The sequence below is a fragment of the Corvus brachyrhynchos genome, unplaced genomic scaffold (assembly GCF_000691975.1).
Source record: "Corvus brachyrhynchos isolate BGI_N302 unplaced genomic scaffold, ASM69197v1 scaffold266, whole genome shotgun sequence".
Classification (NCBI taxonomy): domain Eukaryota; kingdom Metazoa; phylum Chordata; class Aves; order Passeriformes; family Corvidae; genus Corvus; species Corvus brachyrhynchos.
In genome coordinates this window covers 1,687,595-1,708,809 of record NW_008238633.1, presented here as the reverse complement: position 1 = coordinate 1,708,809, position 21,215 = coordinate 1,687,595, and the positions used below count along the sequence as shown (strand labels likewise).

Below are 21,215 nucleotides of genomic sequence, written 5' to 3'. Positions count from 1 at the left end.
CGAAAGCTGGTGAATTCTCAGGGACAGTTCCTGGTGCCCGTGGTGTTTGTCACCAACGCGGGGAACTGCCTGCGCCAGGAAAAAGCTGACCAGTTGTCTCACCTGCTGGGAGTTCCAGTGAGTCCCTTAAATCCTATTTATTTCATTATCGTGTTGAATGTGTCAGATGCATTACCTTCCATTAAATGCTGCTCAGTTAAACAGGTCTGCTTTTCCCTTAAGGCCCCTGACATGCTTTGCTGGAGGTATTAGAAAGTAAAAAACGCTGCCCAAAGCTAATGGCTTTTCCACTGGTAAAGGTACTGATTTTTCCAATAGTAAAGCTAAAGGTATTTCTTTGCAAAGGTGGTAAGTAGTGATTCACAGGAGCATCTTTCCAGGATAATAAATCTTACTGGTTAATACCTGTCCTGTTGAAGGGGTGGGAATATGTAAGCTAAAAGAAGGTGATAATCTGGTACAATTAAATCAGTGCTGCACTTTAGCAAAGGGCCCAAGATTGGAACCAGGGCAGTTCTGATTCTCCTTCCCTGTTTGTTTCCAAACTAATTTGGCGATTTTATAAAACTAAGAGAGAAAGTCTTGTTTGTGTTGAATAGATCTGGAAGCTGAAAGGGGTATGATGTATAATTTGTCAGTAAGGTTTTTTTTTCTGGCATATTACCAATACATCATTTGCGAAAGGAGAAAATGCTGATTGTTTCATAATTCCTGGAATCTGTTAATTGAATCTGTGTATAAACAACTTCTCTGAAAAACAATAGACTCCTTTTGCTTTTAAATCCCAAACAGATTTCACAAGATCAAGTGATGATGTCCCACAGTCCTCTGCGGATGTTCAAGCGTTATCATGAAAAATGTGTTCTGGTGTCTGGACAAGGACCACTTCTTGATATTGCTCAAGAGTATCTTTTAAAAAAAAATTTAAAAACCAACAACTTTCCGTCAAAGTGTTTGCCTTAATCAGGTTCAGGGGATCCTCTGGATCAAGTGAAAACCAAATATTTCAACCCTACAAATGCAGTAATAAATAGTAATGGTAGTTCTTAATATGGTGTAAAATTTATGTTTTGAATGTGGCTTTATACTAAATGCCCAAAGAACTTGAATTATGTTGGTGTCATGGTGGTATCAAAGTTTCGAACTGTAACTTAATAACCTTTACTTTTGCATGAATTTTGCTCATGCTTCCATTAAGTCCCTTCTGCACTTCTTCCTTTAGTGGGATTTGCATTAAAGTTGGTGTAAATCGTAAGTTGTAAAAAATGAATATGCAACTTTTAAGCATAAGCTCTATTTGAAGTACAAAACTGAGAAAAAGGTATTGGAGGACCATTCCAGTTAATGGTCAAAGTTCATTAGGCTTGGCTAAGAGAGAAGTAGATGAGAAGACTGAAAACGAAATAGAAGAACCTTGGTCTCTCATTTATCAGCAGTGGGATGATCATCTTTTTGTCTCACAGAAGCAAAAGTCTGTCTTTGATGTTGCTTTCATTCCTAAATAATTTGTAAATGGATTGCATTCAGCTGGTTAAAATGGAATTAGCAGTTTGTAAACCTTTTCCTGTGAGCAGCTGTGTGTCCTTAGCTGGTGTGTGCCAGCCTTGGTTTCTGCCAGCCCATCACCATTGACACCCTGCGGGAGAAACGCCCTCTGCTCGATGCAGTTGACCATGACAGGAGACCCAGCATCCTGGTGGGTGTAGATTTTTGTTTTAAACCTCTCTGTTTGCTCATTGCATGACATCTATATCAGGGGTCAATATTTAACTACCAAGCTCATGCTGTTGTTCTTACATTGTATTTTGCCTTTGCTTTTCTGCTTCCTTATTTGTTTTGTCACAGCATTTTCAATAACAACTCTTTACTCTCAGTAGTAATTCTTTAACCCAGCCTTTGATTTTGTAACCTACTGTTGTGGGAAAACTTACAATCTAATACAGATACCTAATGCAAAATCTGTCTTGGAAAGCTGATTAGCTTCCTCAGAAAGTGTGGAAGATAACACAAGCCTTTCCCTGCAGTAGGGGATGGTGTTGGTATTGTTTCTAAGTTGTGAGATTGCTTTGATTGTAAATGCAGGCTTTGAAGATAAATCGTTTTCCCTCAAAGGACTCCCTTTGTTGTTTATAGCACTATTTAAATGTTAACAGTAGGTACAGTGGTTCCAGCTGCATTGTGCAGAATTTAAAGCAGAAGTGAAGAGCTGTGTGCACTGTCCATGTTCAGGGCCAGCCTACAGAGTGCATTTCCCCCACCTGTGATCAGGACATTCTCTGTGGCTCACAGAATCCATAACTCAGGTGTGTCACCTTTTGCTGGGCTTCTCACCCATGTGGGTGGGGAAGCTCAAGAACCTGTCAAAGTGTTTGTCACCACGGAGAGTAAATGATGAAGTGCAAGCTCTTAATTGTTTACAAACACATTACCCATTATACAGTGCATTCTTCTTTATTAGCAGTGGTAAAGAAACACATCTCAAAAGCTGTTTTTCAAATGTCTTGGTACTGCTGGAGGCCTCTTGCTCCTGTGGAAGAATAAACATCCATACTTTTGTACACGAGCTGTTTAAACAAGTGGAGCTCTGAGGCTTGCCAGAGGCAGCTCAGGAGAAGCAGGAGGCTCGTGCAGGTACAGCACAGTCGCTGTCTGCTGTCCCTGTGCCTGAGGTGTCACTTCAGGATGGAAACACAAGTTTCTGAGTGAACTGACATCAGGTATATACCCACAGAGGGAGTGCATTTCCTGTCCGAGCTGCAGGAGGCAGCTGTGGGAGCTGTGCTTGAATTTATTGTGTTAAAAATAGAAGTAGATGTTCAATCTTAGAGAAAATTTTCACTTTTTTCTTATTGCAGTCCCCCTCTGCTGTGGAGCTTCCCAAGATTGAGGGTCAGTTATCTTTATTTAACTTGCAACTTTCCATTAGTAAATGAAATGTGTTTATTCTATTTTATAATCATTTTATTTTATAATCTAGAAATTATTTCTAGATTGTTGGGCACTTTAGAAATTTGTCTGAGACAATCCTAAAATTTCCCTGTTAATGACACCTGTCATTAATTTGAAAGCATCGTGTGTTGTAAAGCTGCTTTTTAATGTGTGCAGTTTTCAGCCACGTGCTTTTGAAGTTTCAAGGGTACATGAGGTCTCCTTTTCTTTTTATCTGCCTTTAACAGGCTATGGTTGCCCTCCTTTCATAAATGAGGAATGAACTGATGTTTGTTATTCAGAAATAATTGGTCTTGTTCTTACAAGTAGTCAGGATGGAGTTGTAGTATGGGAAGGGTCTTGTTTTCACTCTCGTCTCATCTGAACTACAGGAAAGTGAAAACTGGACCTTAGGATTTAAAAAAATCCGTGTCAGATTATTGCTGGAGACCAAAGCAATTTTTAAAAACAACATTCAAATTTTTGTTCTAAGATGAACAAATCAACATCTCTGGTGGAGTATTTAAATACTGTGTGTAAACAGAGAATTCACAAGTTATGGAAGACTTAGAAATACAATCAGAAGTTAATATTGTAACTTCTGGAGAAACTTCACCAGTAAAACAAAATTCCTAAAACTGTAGATTTTGCAGTGGGGTCTTGTTACTTCTGAGGTTTTCTATGAATGGACAGGCATGTGATATCTTAAAACCCTAAATTAAAGTTAGCGTGGCTATTTGGTCAATTCCTGGTTATATTAAATTACTTGTTCAGTCTCTTTAGGCCAAGTTTTAGACCAAGTGTCAGAGATTCAGTGCTCTGTTAACAATTCCATGACTGTTCTGTGCTTGTGGTTGTCACAGCTGTGGTGCTGTTTGGGGAGCCAGTCAGATGGGAAACCAGCCTGCAGCTGATAATAGATGTTCTGCTGACAAGTGGCTATCCTGGAAATCCCTATGAGCAGGAAAACTACCCTCACATTCCTGTGCTTGCCTGTAACATGGACCTGATGTGGGTGGCCGAGGCACAGTCCCCAAGGTAAGTGCTTTATAGCATTCATATAATTGGGATATATCTGGGGCTTCCTCATTTTTCCAGTAGGATTCAGAGTTGACACTTGAATACAAAATGCTTGGTGGAGCTTCACAGCAGGCCTTGGCTGAATGCAACATCTCTAATGCACTTCCAGCTAATGCTGCCGTGTTGCTGGCTGCATTACTGCGTCCAGGAAATCAGTTACTCGGGAGAAAAGCTGTTTTAAAGCTCTAAACCCTTTTGTTTCCTCACTCCCAGAACAGTGGGGAAAGAGAGCTTTTTTCCTGAGGGCCTCAGAGCCTCGGTTCAAAGGCAAAAATGAAAAAAATTATCAAGGCCATTGTTTCATTTCATTAGGTCCCTCTTTGGTATTTCTCTTTTCCTGGTAGGGTAAAGGGCTGACCCTGCTGGCTGAAAGCAGTGAGTGCTTTTGAGCTGAGGACAATGCAGTGAGCTCTTCAAGGAACATAAGAAAAAACAAGTAAAACACGCAGAACAAGGTGGCACAACCTCTTAGAGTGGTTTGGTTTGATTTTGCTTTCAGTAGAAGGTGCTTCTTTAATAGGTTTGTGTCCCCTTCTGTGCCCTCAGTCTGTCATTTGAAGATGTGCTGAAATAGAAACTTGTTACTGTGACTTGATTGCAGCCTCAGTCCTGGGTCAAAGATCTGCTCAGATACCTGTCTTTGGAAGCAAAAGCCATCTCTAATTGGCACATTGGAAAAGATACATGTGGATAGTTCCAGGCTACAGCAAGGCAGCCAGGATATCTCCAGTGAGCAATTCTAAAATTAGATAAATCTGTTGTTCCACCCCAGCAATGTGGGTTTATTGTGGTGTTTGTTGTTCAGCTAATCAGCACTTAATTTTCAGGGAACCAGCTGCAGAAGTGTTGCATGCCGAGGGCAATTTGATAGTTGCAGGACAGGATTTATTCCTAAAAAATCATGAAATAAAAAAGCCTTGTTTGATGTTTCCAATCCACACTTAATGTAATTTGATTTGGTTGAATACCCGTGTAGGTTTGGGCATGGAACATTCATGGTTTGTTTGGAGAACATTTACAAGAAGATCACTGGCAAAGAGCTGAAGTACGAGGCGTTGATGGGCAAACCCAGCAGGCTGACATACCAGTATGCAGAGCACCTGATCCGAGCCCAGGCCCTGCAGAGGAGCTGGGAGCAGCCCATCCAGACCCTCTATGCTGTGGGGTAAGGTGTGCTGAGCCCCACAGGTACAGCAGGAAATCCCAGCCCATCCATACTGTGGGGTAAGGTGTGCTGGGTCCCACAGGTACAGCAGGAAATCCCAGACCCTCTATGCTGTGGGGTAAGGTGTGCTGAGCCCCACAGGTACAGCAGGAAATTACTCACAGTGTAAATGCCAGCCAAAAAAAAGCACACAACTCTTCCCAGTTTCTTTCTCCTACCATTAAGAGCATCTAGCTTTCTTGGTGCTGTGGTGTATTTTTTATCATGTTTCTAATCTTAAAAATTAATAATGCTTTGCTCTTTTTATGTGTAATTTCTATAGAAGCACAAAAGGTGTTTTATACACAACTAAGATTTCTCCTGATTTTTTATTTATTTATTTCTGTAATAGGCTGTGTAAATCTAACAAAAAGGGTTTGCATGGGTGTTTGTTTTGTTAGGTTTAGTGGTGTAACACCAAATGGCTTGGAGCAAAGGACAGTTAGAGAGTGTAGAGCTAGACTTTGTCTCTGAGGTCGTTTAGGCTGGTCATATGCCACATCATGGAATCCTTTTCAGAGAAGGAGATAAAGCTGTATTGTATTAAAGACTCTTCCAGGATCTCCAAGTTGCTTGGAAATATAATGAGCTCATTCAAAGGCAGCTCATACCTTGATTTTCTCTCCCCTCACCCCAATCTGCAATATGGAGAGCGATTCATTTCTGTCACGTCACGCTTCATGAAAATGGTGCAATAAAATAGCCGTGGGGCTGGATTTCTTCCCATCTGCCTGATTCCACATAAAGCTGGGTGAAGTACAGAACAAACTTGTTAAATGGAAACTGTAAAAATGTCTTTTGACAACTAAAGCTGCAGAGCTGACTGAACTCTGTCGTTCGCAGGGACAATCTCATGACGGATGTCTACGGTGCTAACCTCTACAACCGCTACCTGGAGGAGAGCTCCAGCAAAGGCTCCAAAGCCCGCATCCAGGCCAAGCTTGCTGGTGGCAGAGGTCCTGCCACGCTCCCTCAGGACGATGAGATAGGCCTCAGGTGGGAGAAGGAGCTGGCATCTGCGGCTGCTGCCCACTGCAGGTCTGTCCTGGTCTGTACTGGGGTGTACAACCCCCACACCGAGGTGCCCCTGGACACCAGGGACAGCTTAGCTGAGACCGTGTTCCACGGCCACAGGGACTTCAGGTTCGACCCTGGCCTAGTGGAGCCAGACCATATTGTGCCAGATGTGGATGCTGCTGTAGACCTGGTCTTCCAGCTGGAGAACTTTGCACCTAATTGAGGTGACATGGTTTCTTAAGGACCACTCAGTGCTGTGCTTTTCTTCCCCAAAACACACTGTGCTTTACAAGAGTGCCACAAACCTCTGCCTTCTAAATTTTTTTAACCTCTAAATGAATACAATCTTCATTAAGTATGCTTATTAGTAGTACATGTACACATTACTGTGTTCAAGTATATTAAATATCAATAATGCTTTCTATAGTGCTTCTAAATACGTAATTTCTGGCTTGACTTGCCCTTTATTGTCTTCCTCTTTGTTACATTAGGTATTCTAATAGCAATATTTCATGGCAGCCTATTCATGTACTGGTACTTAAATCCCTCCATGACAGTACCTTCTTTGGTTTGCTGGAACATTTAGCTTTTAGGTGTTGGGGATCTTGAGAATCTGAGATTGTGGTGCTGGGGTCACTCAGTCCATTCCAGATGGGCTGGTACAGAGCACAACATGTATTAGTGCTTGGCATTTTGCAAGTACTGCATGCTCTCTTCAACCAGAGTGGAGTTCAATCTGTTCCACTTTGGACTTGCTCTCCTGTAACCTGCTGCTGTCTCTCTCTGTGTCTGTTTTCCCATGTCCCTGGAGTTTTATTGCTCCTCTCTGCTGTGACGTGTGAAGCCTTAACAGAAGTGCCCCTTCTGTGGGGTGGGCAAGGTTGAGTTGTTCCCACTGTGCTGGAACTCCAACCACACTGAGCACAGGCCTGGAAGGAGAGCAGCAGACCTGGGTGCCCTCTGTGGCCTTTTGCTCTTTGCCTTTCTATCTGCACTTTTTTCTTTTTTTTTAGGAATTTAGAACCTTAGAAAGCTTTAGCAATTTTGTTTCAGGTGTTCTGTAAGTTGGACTTTACCACTGAATGAATCAGTGACTACTGCTCGGCCAAAAAGTGCCTCATAATTTACTTGAAGTCTCATACCACTGTGGTAGTTAACTGGCCTTTAGTGTAATATATTTCATCTCATGTCAATGTTATGTGTTGTTTGGTTCATGGATTTTATAGATGTTCATTTAAAAAAAAAAAAAAGTAATTTATTTTATGTTATTTTTGTAAAATATTTCTCAAGTTTTCCTCCCAAAGATGTCTTTGAAAATATTTCTGTGTTAATTTGTTGTAACACAGTGTATGTTGTACTTGTGACATAAGCTTGGAAAACATAACCCAATCAATTGCTTTAAAACCAAAGTCAGCTTACACACAAAGATCAATTCACATTAGGGGCTAGTCAGGTTTTTTGGGTTGGGTTTTTTTTAGTTAGTTAGGTTTTTTTTTTCCAAATTTAAATTGTACAAACAAAAGCCTGGGTGTTCATTTCTCCCAGGTTCTTGCAGGGCTGGCTGAAAGCATTGACAGACATGGTGGCACGGAGTGAAACGACCTCCTGGCCAAATCCTTCACTGCTCATGATCCCAGCAGCAACCTCTGAGAGCTCACAGCTGCTGTGAAGTCAGATTTTGTTGTTGTGTTTCCTCTGTTTGCAAAGCACTGTAATCCCCTCTCCACTGTCAGGACTGTTGATTCATCTCCTGTAATGTCTCCTAAGCAGCTTTCAACGTGTCTCGCTGGATCCAGTGTAAGGACACTGCTCTCAACAGTTTATTTCCTGTTTCTTCACTGGAAAAGTATTTACAGCAGCACATTCTTGCCTTTTTATTGGTACAATAAACAGATCTACCTATTTCTTTAGCACTTTTCTGTAGCATACCAAGTATTTGCACAGAATGCCAAATCTAAGTAAAGATTGTGATTTTGTAAGGCCAGGATGATTTGAAGTCACGTTGTTTCAGTCCTAAAGCATGTTGCAGCACTCTCTAACTTCACCAGAATCGGTGAAGCAAGGAATAAAAATGTTGGAAGTTGCTGAAGAACAGAAAATGTTCCGTCTGTTTCTCCTTATTTTTCTCTACAATATGTATGAACACTTCAAAAGGTTCATGAAGGAACTGTGTGTATACCTCTTAAATTCCATCCCTCATGGAAACATTAACATAAAATGTGTTTATAGCAAAGGAAGACAGCCCCTTTGTCACAGCACTAGTAAAAGTCCTCCAAGCCTCAGGGTCTTCCAGATTCTCCAGCTCCATGAACTGAACTCCAGCTTGGAGAGTGGCACTGTGGGCTTGGCAGACCCTCAAAAAGCCAAAATGCTGAAAAATCCAGCAGATGAAGGAATTAAAGGAAGGTAGAAATAGTGACCTGGATAACAGTGCACTGGTAAGAAGGCACTTGCCAAAAGAGGTGGAAATCTCTTTCCATCAGTGTAAAAGGGAGAAGCTGGGATTCCAGGAGTTCCTTTGAAACTCAGTGCTGTGCTTGTATGCTCTGTAACTTGAAATGGGTACTAACAGTTGTTAGCATCACAGCATAGCTCACGTGGTCTGTATTAAAACCTTTTGTCTAGACGAGGATGAATTCTTGGGTGATGAAATATACCCTGTTTTCAGCATTGACAGAAACAGGCTGCACGTTTAAAGTCTCAGGAAAGAGTTTTGCTGCAGCCACTTGGGGAATAAAACAATTGAGTGCATACTGAAAATAGCACAGGTGGGTTTACTTAGTGTAAAGATTGGTTTACTCTAATTGAGACCACCTGGGACTCAGCTGGTGCCAATTAAAAGTTCTCCTCCTGGCATTGTGTTGGTCTTGTATGCCAAGCTCAGAGTCCAGTGCTGGAATCTAGGCTTGTGCTAAACATGCCTTACAGTTTAACACCCAGCAGGGCTTACACAGGCTCATTTATTGACTTCTTCCTGAAGCAGAAGCAGCAGCTGTTGTATGGGTGAGAATCTCAGAATCAGATTTTCAATAGACTTGGGATTGGTGTCTTGTTTTATGGAAGTGTATCTGGGAAAATGCTTTCTGCTTGTGTAACAGCTAACTTCCTGCCCATAGATGTGGAGAAAAAATATTCAGTGAACTTTGACTATAAAAATACAGGGGTTTGGGGTTTTTTTTGCAGGTACAAGCTACAGAGTGAAAGGTCAAATGAAAAATGGTTGTAGTGTGTGTAGATCTCTTGTATCCAAACTATTCCTAGAGAATTCAAGGGAGAGTTCCCAGAAATGGAAAGTCACTTCCAAGTGTTCATCCCCTGCACTTATAACAAGCCACTAAAAGGGCAGATTTAGAAAACAGAAACTCGGGTATAAATGTGCAGAACACGTGAGAAAAGCAAGGTGAGTCCCTCCCAAGAGCAGGCAGGTGTTCATCACAGCACCTGCACTTCCTCCCCCTCACACCAATTCTCTGGAGCACTGCACAGTGCCAGGGCAGCCACAGGGCTTGAGCAGCAAAGGATCTGGCACTAAAGAGACTCAGGGGCACAAAAGAGAACCTGGCACTAAAGAGACTCAGGGGCACGCTCAGCCCCACCCAGCACTCAGAGCAACCAGCTTCAGAGCCTGGCCATTGCACTGGCAACTCCTCAGTGCTCTTCTGGTACCTGAGGCTGCTACTGAAGGAGCACACAATGCAGAACCAAGTAATTCAATATTTGGCTCCTGTGGATCACAAATACCCATCTGCTGACGTTGGAATTAAAGAGCCAAGCAAAAAGAAAGGGGTGCTGCTTTGTTTAATTTACAGCACTTCAATAAAATCCAGGATCTAAACGTTCCCTTGGGGAGGTACAGTTGTAACTACATTGTTTACACTTAATTGCAAGCACTGAAAAAGTTATTTGCACTTCTCCAACACTGAGCAGTTTGGTTTTCATTTTTAATCTCCCAGACAGCTCTGCTGGAGAGTTTACTAACTGGAAACAATAGAAAGTGCACGCATTTCTGGAAGTGAGGGACAGTTGGAAGGGTAAGAGGAAGTTAGTTCAGCACCATTTGTTTAATTAAGAGTACATTAGGTCATATCTTGTGTAAAAGTTGACCATACATCACTGTAGGATAGGATACATAATTTCTTAAAACTTGATTTTGTTTCTGATCATATACCACCACAAGGTACATGCACAAAATAACAACACAAGGTATTAATTGCCAAATGTTTACTTTAATTAAACCTTTTTAATGATACACAGTACAATGTATCCACTACTTTGCTAAAATTCACGACAAAAGCAGGTTTCATGTTTAAAAATACTTTTCATAATAAATTCATAAATAGATGAAGGTAAAGTATAAAAAATTACCGTAGTATGCAAGCTTGCTCCCTTGTCTCCTCAAATTCCAAACCATTTAGTCAGTATCGTGATAAGAAAGTTTAAAAGCAAAACAGTTACTGATGATTAGAAATGTACAGCCTGCATCTCTCGAAGAAACCTTGAAAAGCAACAGATTTGTCCTAGAAAATGCAGAACCATTTTAACACTGTTATCATCCAAACCCCTCAAGTAATTTTGGAATGCAGTGTGAATGAATTCAATATGAATTAGAGATTTGTACCTTCCCCCCAACAGGTGTGTGTGAGCCAGACTGGCTGGGATGCTCCCTGCTCTCTGGAGTTGTGGGGCTTTTACCTGTCAGATCTCAGCGAGTGAGGCACAGAAGAGGGAAAAGCTGGCTGACAGCACAGAGCATATCTGACTATCAGAAATCATCTCTCCTTACAGACTTATAAAATAGAAATCTTTAAAAACAGTTACAAAGAACTAAAGTCACCTTCTGCTCAGTACATGCCTGCTTCTATTTCCTGTCTGGCAGGCAGGACAGGGGCTGGTGTCCCCCACTGGCTTGCCCTGTTTTGGGAATGGTTTGTGTGTGTCACACCATTCCAACACAACCCTATGGGGAATCCCTGATACTACACCACCAAACCCTATTAGCAAAGTTATTCTCCTCATCAGTATTATCACTCTCCCAAGAAAGCATTTATTTTGTCAAGTATCAAACTACTTTTCACACTTTATCTATTTTAGTATCATTTATAAAGGGAAAAATCTTACTTATGCACAGCATTGAAATAGGAAATGAACATGAAAAATGCAGAATAATCAGGATGCTCTGCCTTTCACATTAATGATTTTTTTTCCTCTGGTAACTATTTCCCTTCAGTGCAAAACCACTTCCATACAAGTTTTGTGCTTCATTTGCAATGGTACCGAGATGCTTTTGAAGACATTGGGAGGCATCTGTTTGCAGCTTTCATGTCTCTGAAAATCCAGCTCCCGGCTCACTTTTAAAAGTCTTGAAGTTTTCAAGACAAGTTTGCATGCCATGCCCAAAGGACAATCTGCCATATCCTGGTTTTCACATGAGATCCTCTAGGCACCCAAAACAAGCAATAGCTCCACTTGTGGTGAAGTTCTTGGAAATCTACCAGTATTAGCTAATAGGAAATCTGTCAGTGGTATTAGCTGGGCTTCATTTAGTTTTAGAATGTGTCATTAAAGAGACATTAGAAAAGCTTGCTTTCCGGTAAAGTGAGAGTAAGAAAATCATCAGGACTTCTCCTCTGTTCTTAGGACTTTTCTCAAAATTTTGTTTTGCAAAGCAAACGTCAGCAGGTTTCTGGGCTGACATTTATTTGGCTTTATATTTACATAATTACAGATATTTGTACAAGTTCCATCCGTGATGATGGACTGGATGAGAAACTGGAGATAAAACTAGCTTAAAGCAAAATCAATACAAAGGGTAACAAAGGCCAAGCTCCTGGGAACCACATTCTGCTGATGATTTCATTTCAGTATTTGCCTCTGCATTCCACTCCCAAGTGTCACAAGGCAGAGCTCAATGTCCCCTTCTGTGCTTTTGTAATATTTTTGCACACTTTGGCACTGCCAAAAATAAATGATAAATACTAATGCAAATACATGATCAGCCAAGGGGATCTGCTTAAAAGCAATTACTGCACCATGGCCTTGTTAATGTTCAACTGGCAGTGAACAGGTTTCTTGGCAAATGTTTATGCTGTGAACTCTGAACAAGCACTACTGAATTATTCACTCGATGTACATCAGTGCCCATTTGTACCCTGAGAGCTGAAAGTCAGGTTTTTACCCGTAAATCACAGGTTTATTGCTCCTCACTCTCTTCACCCAGGTATCCTTTTGGTTTCAATAGGATTAATGGAGTTAAACCAACAATCTTCCTAATGCCTGAATTCCACAGCTGTGTGTGAGTCACAGGTTTAATAAAGTCTTCAGCAGGGCAGTGAAAAGCTCCACATTTACTGTTTATTTCTGGTCAAGAAGCTCCCAGCCTAGTGAGGACTGTGCTACTGCCAGTGAACAAAGGCAGGGTTTGGTAATCAAAATAAACTTTAACTACTGACAGCCCAAGCACCATCACTCACATCTGCTGCTAACCTAAAAGATAAACCAGGTCTTTAGGCTATTGCTTTGTTCCCTTTTGTTCAGTCAGCAGGGCATGCAAACTTGTACTACACTTGTTACAACACAGAAGAGCCAAGAGTTAAAAGACAAAACTGATTTAAAGCCATAGTTCCAGTTTTCTGCAGCAAATGAAAACTAATTGGAATCGGTGCCTTCATTTAAAGTACAGCAAACAAATCACTGCTGCTGAATTGCACATTTTCTGACTGAAGCAGACTGACCTGCAGACAGAGCCTCACCCTTCAAGCCTAGTTTAAGAGGTACATCCAGGCAAATTGTAATGAAAAGTGTAGTGCCTGGTCTAATTCTACTTATTTACTAAACAAAACTCACAACTAAGCAAATGGATCAGTAACTCCTCAGTTCTCCATCTACTGTAAAAACACAATCATTCACTGGCTGCACTGGAAGCAGGATTTATGTTCATTTTGCTTCTTGTTCCAGTTTTAAGATGAGTTACTATGTAAACCATGGATTTCAGTCTGAGTAGTAGCAACACTGCTCTTAAACGCATGTGAATTCTTGTCAGCATTAAATAATTTGGCACTAATCCTGCAGGTAGAGGGAGGCTGAGCTCATCTGGGGGTCCCTGTTCAAGCAGAACCATGACCTCCACATGTAAACTGCCACGTGTCATGAGAGAAAGTCAAATGCTTGCAAATATTCTGTACCTTAAGGACCATCTCACCAGCAGGAAAAGCAGTCACCAGGACTGACTTTTAGCTTGGACTGTCTTCACAGTTTCTCCTGAGAGCAGAATATAGGGAATACACCAACAGCTCTGAGGTTTGGACAACTCTCATTTTCAGTGTCTAGCTGGACATTTACTGCCTGTTATCTCTGGATGTAGGAGAGCTGGGAATATCCTGGAAAACTATCCAAAACCACTACCAAGTACTGCAGCTCAGCCTGCCCTTCTGTAGAAAACATTAGAATTGTGAAAACTGTACTAGTTGAAAAATTTAAGGCCTTTTCATTCTCACAACTATAAAATTTGAAAGCTAACCCCTTAGGTAGAAGCAGACAGGCTACAAAGCATACATTATTCCTCAGTTATCTACCTCACAGTTTAAAAAAACAGAAAGAGCAGAGAATGGTTTAATATTTGCTACAGGAAGATGAATAGTATTAAAAAATTAGTATCCATTAGCCCTTTCCTAAATCTTCCTAATTTTTATGACACTGGATATGTTGGATGACTAAACTGGTGCAGCCCTAGTAGCAAAACAATTCAAGTCCTTTTTGATCTGGATTTTTCAAAGAGACGAGTGACTTCACTTTGAATGAGTGCTTTTTCAAAGTAAGCTCCTTCAAATTGCCAGGATTGCAGAAACCACTTGCCATCCCTGAACACATTTGCTTTATCTGCAGAGTTAGAGATATTGCTGCTCCTGCCCTCTTTGCAAATCCACTTTTGTAAGGTGCCTGAGAGTGTAAATGCAGAGGACTGCTGCCATCAGTACCTCAGCTGCATCTACAAGATACCCCACAGAGCTGCATCTGAAAGAACTGGATGGAGCTGGATTCTGAAATCTACTTTACTTAATGTCAAGAAATGAAAAGCAACAGATAACTTGTGATAGGGAGAGGGAAACATTTGGGTACAAAGCTGGGAGGGAATCACTCAAAAAGACACTTGTTTCTTACAACCAAGAAGTTGCAATGCAAGCAGTTCTCAGCTGTTCTGAGGTCTTCTTCCCCATTATATGCCCATGTAGTATTTAAAGAGGTGGTTTAAAAAACAAAACCAATAAAAAAAATCAAATCCACTTATTCCCCTTATGCACTCTGGTAACATAACATCAAATGGATGGCCAGAATGAACCCTGTGTTTGACCATTAGGCACATGGCAAGAGATCTTGGCTACAGTCAGTTCAAGGTTTCTCCAGTTTGTTTCCAGTAGTGCAGGTCTTGACTTGTGGAATGAAATGATGAGACCTGAGGGCAAAATCTCAGTGATACTTCCACCTGGAAAAAGGAGTTATCACTGTGCAAACAATAGCAAATGAAATGCATCCACCCTCTCCTCAAGGCTGTTTTAAATCACTGCCCTGGTCTAATCCTGCCTGACAGCAAATCCCGTGGTAGTGCTCAGGCTGGTTTTGCTTTCTGCTAAAATACTAACTTCAAATGATAACAAAACCTGAGAGAAGCTCCCCCCACCTGGGCCTGTCCCAGTAGTAACTAGCAATCCACATGGCCTAGGACAGGTGACTGCTATTTGGTCCTGTAATCAAAACCTTGGCTATTATGGCCCTTGAAACAGCTTTACCAAAGACACTGTCACTTTCTGGTCACTAGTGGAGTGCTGAGGATTTGAAGAGACACTATCAAGATTGCCTGTTCCAAAAGTGACCTCCTCTGCCAGCAGTCCCATGCTAAAAATGCTTACAGACCTTTGGGTTTGCATCAGTCTCTTCCCCAACCAAATGTCTTCCCACCCCAAAATACCAAGTTCAAAGTCATTTCCTCCGTTCTTGTAACTCATATGAAGGTTACAGAAAATAAAATGGTGGGGACAAATGTTGAGTAAGTTTCTCAGAGGGTTTGACTTTTAGGACTACCTCTCAAAAGTCCCTTTTTAAAAATAAGACACCAAAGCAAACAGGATTGTGTCTAACTTCTACAAAATTGCTGGTTTCACAGGAGGAGGAGGAGAATATGGCTACCATGCTACTCAGCATTAGGGTGAAGCACCATCTAAATTCCAGTAAAGTTAGGGGTATCACCTAGCTCTTATCAGCAACCACACCCCCAGCCTTCTACAAGGGCTTTGCTGTCAAGCCTGATGCTGTCAGTGTTCTTCTCACTGAACATGGGCCCTCCATGCCTCATCATGAGCTCCGTAGCCATCTTCACAAAGGCCTCCTCCACGTTGCTGGAGTCCTTGGCAGAGGTCTCTATGGCACAGATGATATTGTCATAGTGTTCAGCCAGGCTCTGAGCTTCTTCCAGCTGAACCTCTCTAAGGTCACTTAGGTCAGACTTGTTCCCTGGAAGAAAAGGAAACAACAGAGCAATTCACAATGGCTGTTTATGTCACAGGAGGTGCTTGGCAGGAGGTTCTGGGGCTGCCCAAGGAAGCTGCAGAATTCCCATTCTGTACATTCTCAAAATGTGACTGAAAAGGCCCTGACCAACCTGACCCTGGCCTTGCTCCGAGCAGGAGCAAGGATAATCTCCCCAGCCCTTTCCAACCTGTATTTCTGTATTACCCATAAAGAACAGAAAAAGTAACTGAGGAGTGGTGGCTGTAGACCCTAACAGAAGAGAATGGGCTAGAAATTAAAGTTAAAACCATTCCATGAAAACAGCAGCTGTCTGCTGGTTCCCAGGGAAATCTACAGTGGTACTGCTGTTGTATTAGCAGCTCTACAGGCCCCAAGAGCCACATCTGAGTCCAAAACACTTGGGCTGGAAAGCAGAACTTCTAGCAAAGAAGTGACAGACCCTGATTGCCCCAAAGTCCTTCCACAATTCCTTGTCTGCTGTAGCATGTGTGTGTTCCAACTCACCAAAACATATCCGTTTGCTATGATGGCGCTTCCCTGGGCCCTGGAAACCTAAAGATCTTTATACTGAAATACTCCACAGCAGCTGTGCCTCAGGACTGGGAAATCCTGGGCATCGCACTTCTCCACTAAGGGAGATGCAAAGGACTCGAAGCTGTCTACTTCTTAACAGAAGCCAACCAAAGCAGAACATCCCTGCTTTGGTGAACCAGCGCTTTTGGTAAGGCTTCCAGTCGGGTCCATTGCAGACACCTGAACTTCAACCCAAACCCAATCCCAAACCCAAAGCTGTGGCCATACTAAACAAGCACTGCCATTTCTAACTCACCGATCAGTAACTGCACTATGTTGGAGCCAGCATACTTCCTGACATCCTCGATCCAGCGAGGGATGGACAGGAAGGAGCCTCTCTTGCTGATGTCGTAGGCCAGGATGGCCCCGTTGGCGCTGCGATAGTAACTCTGCGTGATGGTCCGGAACCTCTCCTGGCCAGCCGTGTCCCAGATCTGCAGCTGAAGGAAAACAGCACAGAGTGAGACCAGGAGCAGCTCTCCTCAACCAAGAGAGAGGGTGTGATCCAAGAGCCTTGATCCAAAGCTCCTGTATATGCAGTACACTCCAGCACCGTGGTTATCTAGTCTTTTGTTCATGATCTAAGGAGGAGACTATATCCTTGAGAACCTGGATATAAACATATATATTTATACACATATATATGTAATCTGTGCTGAGAACTTGGCTGCTGCAAGTTTGTATCTCACTGGTTTCCTGCCAGTGAGCTCCTTCTGTGGCAGGTTTTGAGATCCTCCTGTGTGCCCAGCCCTCGCCCTTTGTCACCCTCTGCAGCAGAGCCAGTGGAACAAGATGCCAGCCTGCAGCCAAGGTCACCTGGTGTGTCACTGAAACTGCAGGTGGGTTTTCACTACCACATCACCTGTGGCACTGACGTGGCTTTGCCAGCTCTGCTCCAGGGGCAGGAACAAAGGGAGCAGGATGTGGCCACATAATCTGAGAGCACTGATTCTGTTTTAGAAGGAAATACGAGACAATTAAAAGAATACAGACAAAAGAGCATGTAAACAAAATGCCAGCAATCCCAGGTTTCAACAAAGTCAGTCAAGGATCTGGTAAGTCTAATCACCTGTCCTTTTCTGGGTGGTAAAATAGACATTACATCTGGGCAGGAAGAAGAAATGCTTGGCTCACATACTTTTGCCTAAATCCAGCAGCATAAGAATTCTGGGTTTGGTGTCAGAGTTTGAGTTCCCAGTACTAGATGTTCCAGAGGAAGAAACCAAATAACTCAGAGCGGACAAACACAATATCCTGCTCATAGGGAATTTCTTTGTAAATCCTCTTGCTTTATAGGTTGTCTAATGTCCTGGAACACCATGCCTTATATTCCAGGATCTTTTAATCTAAACTACCATCCATTGTTCTCATCCTCCATATAAATCTCTAATCCTTTTTGAATCTTTCAAAGCTCTTGGCTTCAATATAAAGTCACAATGAACCTATAGAATTTAATTTCATACATTTATACTCTGTTGCACTTTCACTTCTCTGTCGCCAAATGATAAATGAGAGACCAGTGCCTGTCTTTTTGTGCCATTCCTTATGTTCTGCATCTCCACTGAAACAGGACACAAGCAAATCCTTCTGGTGTTTTTAATCCTCCCATAGTATGGACCTTTTATTTATGGTTTCCTCTCTCTCTGAACCTCCTTATTTTAAAGTGTTGTCAACAGCTTAATACAATGTGCCAGTGGTATTTTGCACCAAACAATATAGAATCATTTTCCCTGTTATTTCTTTTGCACATTAGTGTTTTGTTTGTATCTTCTGACTCCGCTGCATTTTTGAGCAGCAAATTTCACTTTGGGAAAGGCTGTGCTGATAAGATCTCATTTCCTGTGCTAAGCAAGCATTTAGATCCCAGATGATATACACACAGCTTAAAAGGAATCAATCCAATGAAAAAGTACTTCTCAGTTCTGGTAAGAGTTTTCTCAGAGAAGGGGAAAGGACTGTAATGGACTCAGAAAACCACAAAGCAATGATTATTAATGGAACAGATAATGGTTCAGAGCAGTCAACAGCAATTACCAGAGACAAGGAAATTTGGGGCAGGTTTATGGATGATCTCTGTACTTGAGTCTCCCACTAGACCTTTGTGTTTGTTACGTAGTTTTAAATCTCAGTGCTTGATTAGGTCAAGTGCAAGAAAAGGCTAATGATGATTAGTCAGCTCTTAGGAAGGGCCTGAGGGATTCTGTGCATACAGACAAATAAGAAACGTTTTAATTAAAAAATAAAACTGTTTTCACTTACACTTTTCAAGTGGTGTAAATAAAAGTGCAGAGTGACTGAGCAAGCCTGTCCTGGGCCATGTGCTCTGTGGTGGATTTTGAGACCCCCTGTACCAATACATTCCAGAGAATCACAGAATCATTGAGGTTAGGACAGATTTTGGGAGGTGGCAAAGCCAACTGGCTGCTCAGAGTGGGCTCAGAACCTACTACTTCCAGAAAGAATTGCTCCATGGTTTTCCCAGGGACAAAAATGTGTTTGACCAGCCTGCAGCTCCCTGGATTTGTTGTGCTCTCTGAAGATGAGTACAACATTTGCCTTTCTTGGGTCCTTCCTAATTTCTACAGCCTCTCAGTACTGACAGAACAACCTCAAAATGTCATCAGCAGGATCTCAGAGCACTCCCCGACACGTTTTACTCAAACACTTGTGTCTGTGTTCGCAGCACTGAATGTACAACGTGGCTGAAGCCCTCAGTGTCCTGCTGGGAACAGCACAGGGCACAGGTCAGACCTTCTCAGGAGCTCAAGCAGGACTCTTCCTCCCAGCACACATCCTCCAGGTAAGCACTGGAAGCTCGTGTTCCCCTTCTTATCCCTCCTCCTGTGCAAGGACTCCGAGTCATTCAGCTTTTCACACCATCTCCAGTTTGTGGTGCTTTGCTACCATTACTGAGGCTCCAGTATGCGTTAGACCCTAAACAGAGACTTTTTTTGCAGACATGTGCACCAGCATGTACACACATTTGTCACTGCTCCATCACTTCTGGGGGCAGCAGGAGCCAGGGGAGTGCCCCCTGTTTCGGGCAAAGTCAGTTAATACTGCCATGGGTTAATGACTTGAGGAAGCCAAGCTATGGCAATTCTGTCAGCAAGGACAAAGCAAGCAAATCCTGCACCAGATTACTTAACGTAAAGCAAGTTGTATTTCTAAAGGAAAAATACACCTGGTTTGCTTGACAGCATCTTTGGAAAATTCTAAGAAAAATATTTCCATATAACATGAATCAGTCTGACACATGGTTAAAAATATAATTGAAGAAATTACAAAAATACCACTTCTGATCCTAAGTAAATACTATTTCCTCCAGCCTGTGTACAGAGATAAATTTCACAGAATTCTACTGAAAAAGAACCATGACAACTATGTAAAAATACCAGTCACAACTATAACTTTAACCAACTATTGCATAGTAAAAGTTTTATATAGTATTTCTGTTAAACTATATTTACAAGCATATAAGCCTTGACAAGAAATAACAATTGAAAACTCTTTGGAAAAAAAACGTAGTCTTAGTATTTCTCCTTCCAAAGTCCCTCAGTGTAAGTTAAAAGTTAAATACCAAAAGGACTGTACTAGCCACGGGCTACTAAAAAAGATAAGCTCATGTATTCTTTTGTACAAGTGCAACATGTATGTTGTAAATGACACAAAGTTCTTAATTATTTATTTCCTTGATTTGAGTGCTTCAGCTTTGTAAATCACATGATGGTAGCCACGTCTGTCACTCAGTAACCTTTTAAAGCAGTTCCTGGTTTTCTAATTACTTTGGCACCTCCTTTGGTGGAAGAAAGAGAGAGAGAAGTCAGGATTGCTGGAGAATTGTGCTGAATTCATTTGAGATCATTCATTAAAAACACCTATGAAATCAGAGGTTGGTGGCAGGCCTGCAGGGGGACCACTGCTAGGAACAAGAGGCCAGGATAAAGAACAGGGAATAAACACTCATTGCTCAGGAGAAATATGACAGAACAGCCAAAGGGAACAAAGGCAAGGAGCCACCTCTCTTGAGATAATTGTTTCACTACTGAATACCCATTTCCTTACAAAAGCTGGTTATTTTGATCTGCTCTTAGCTTTGAATTTTTTGGACAGCCACGCTCTTCGTGGTGGCACATAAAGGGCAGTGAGAGACACCAGAAAAAAAACTGAAACAAGGAGTGTTTCAACAGGATGTAAGGAGGAAAACAGAAGGTGGTAAAATTCATGGAGGTTCTCTGGAAGATCATTCTGGGATGTCTGCTCAGAAGCAGATTTTGAACTACAGAAATAGACAAAATGTTGAAGATGGTGAGTGACAGGTTGGCCAAAGAGCACCGTCAGTGACCATTATCAAATGTGGCTTCTTCTTGCATTGATAAACACATTGTTTATCAAAGGTTAATGCTTAACAGATGGCCACAAGACACATTAAATAACTTCTCCCTCCCTTCCTTCCTACATAATTTATTAAGTACTTTCCTGCTTCTCCTAAAGTATCACAGGAGTTCGGGTGTACTTTCACTTGTGGAGCAGCATAAATAATGACTAAGTGCATCCTACAGCTGGCACCTTCCTTTACAAAAATGGAAATGCCACTTTTACAGCAATATAACAACCTCCATAAGATTTCCCAGTAGTGAAATCCTGGACCTAAAGACTATGCTAAATGAATCTTGACCAACTGTGTCTGAATCCTGTCATCTCAAAGGGCAAACAATAATATACACTTCTGTAGGCTGGCAAATCACAACACTTGCTCCTAAAAACATTTATTGAAACGGTCTTGCAACTTAATCCACGCAGTTTTTGCCAAAAGCAACATCTCTGTGGCAGGGTATTTCAACTTCAAGTGATATTCATACACAGACCAGTAGGGATAAACTGCTCCGTT

General features: G+C 41.9%; 2 protein-coding genes across 2 annotated transcripts in view; one reads left to right on the top strand and one right to left on the bottom strand.

The window, feature by feature from the left end:
- The window catches only part of LOC103617730 (cat eye syndrome critical region protein 5-like), a gene marked incomplete at its 5' end in the record, with an annotated part of 8,429 nt that extends 101 nt beyond the window's left edge, over positions 1-8,328 (top strand). Inside the window, 7 exon segments of the mRNA XM_017737359.1 lie at positions 1-117; positions 793-905; positions 1,603-1,696; positions 2,856-2,889; positions 3,792-3,966; positions 4,985-5,173; positions 6,056-8,328. The exon segment at positions 1-117 is cut by the window's left edge and continues 11 nt beyond it. Coding sequence (XP_017592848.1) covers positions 1-117; positions 793-905; positions 1,603-1,696; positions 2,856-2,889; positions 3,792-3,966; positions 4,985-5,173; positions 6,056-6,452 — 1,119 coding nt within the window.
- Positions 8,329-10,435: 2,107 nt separating this feature from the next.
- RAB43 (RAB43, member RAS oncogene family) overlaps positions 10,436-21,215 on the bottom strand; it is an 18,427-nt gene continuing 7,647 nt past the window's right edge. The window contains exons 2-3 of the mRNA XM_017737288.1: positions 16,581-16,802; positions 10,436-15,733 (exon numbers count right to left, since the gene is read on the bottom strand). Coding sequence (XP_017592777.1) covers positions 15,480-15,733; positions 16,581-16,802 — 476 coding nt within the window. The 3' untranslated portion in view covers positions 10,436-15,479. The remainder of the gene's footprint in view (positions 15,734-16,580; positions 16,803-21,215) is intronic.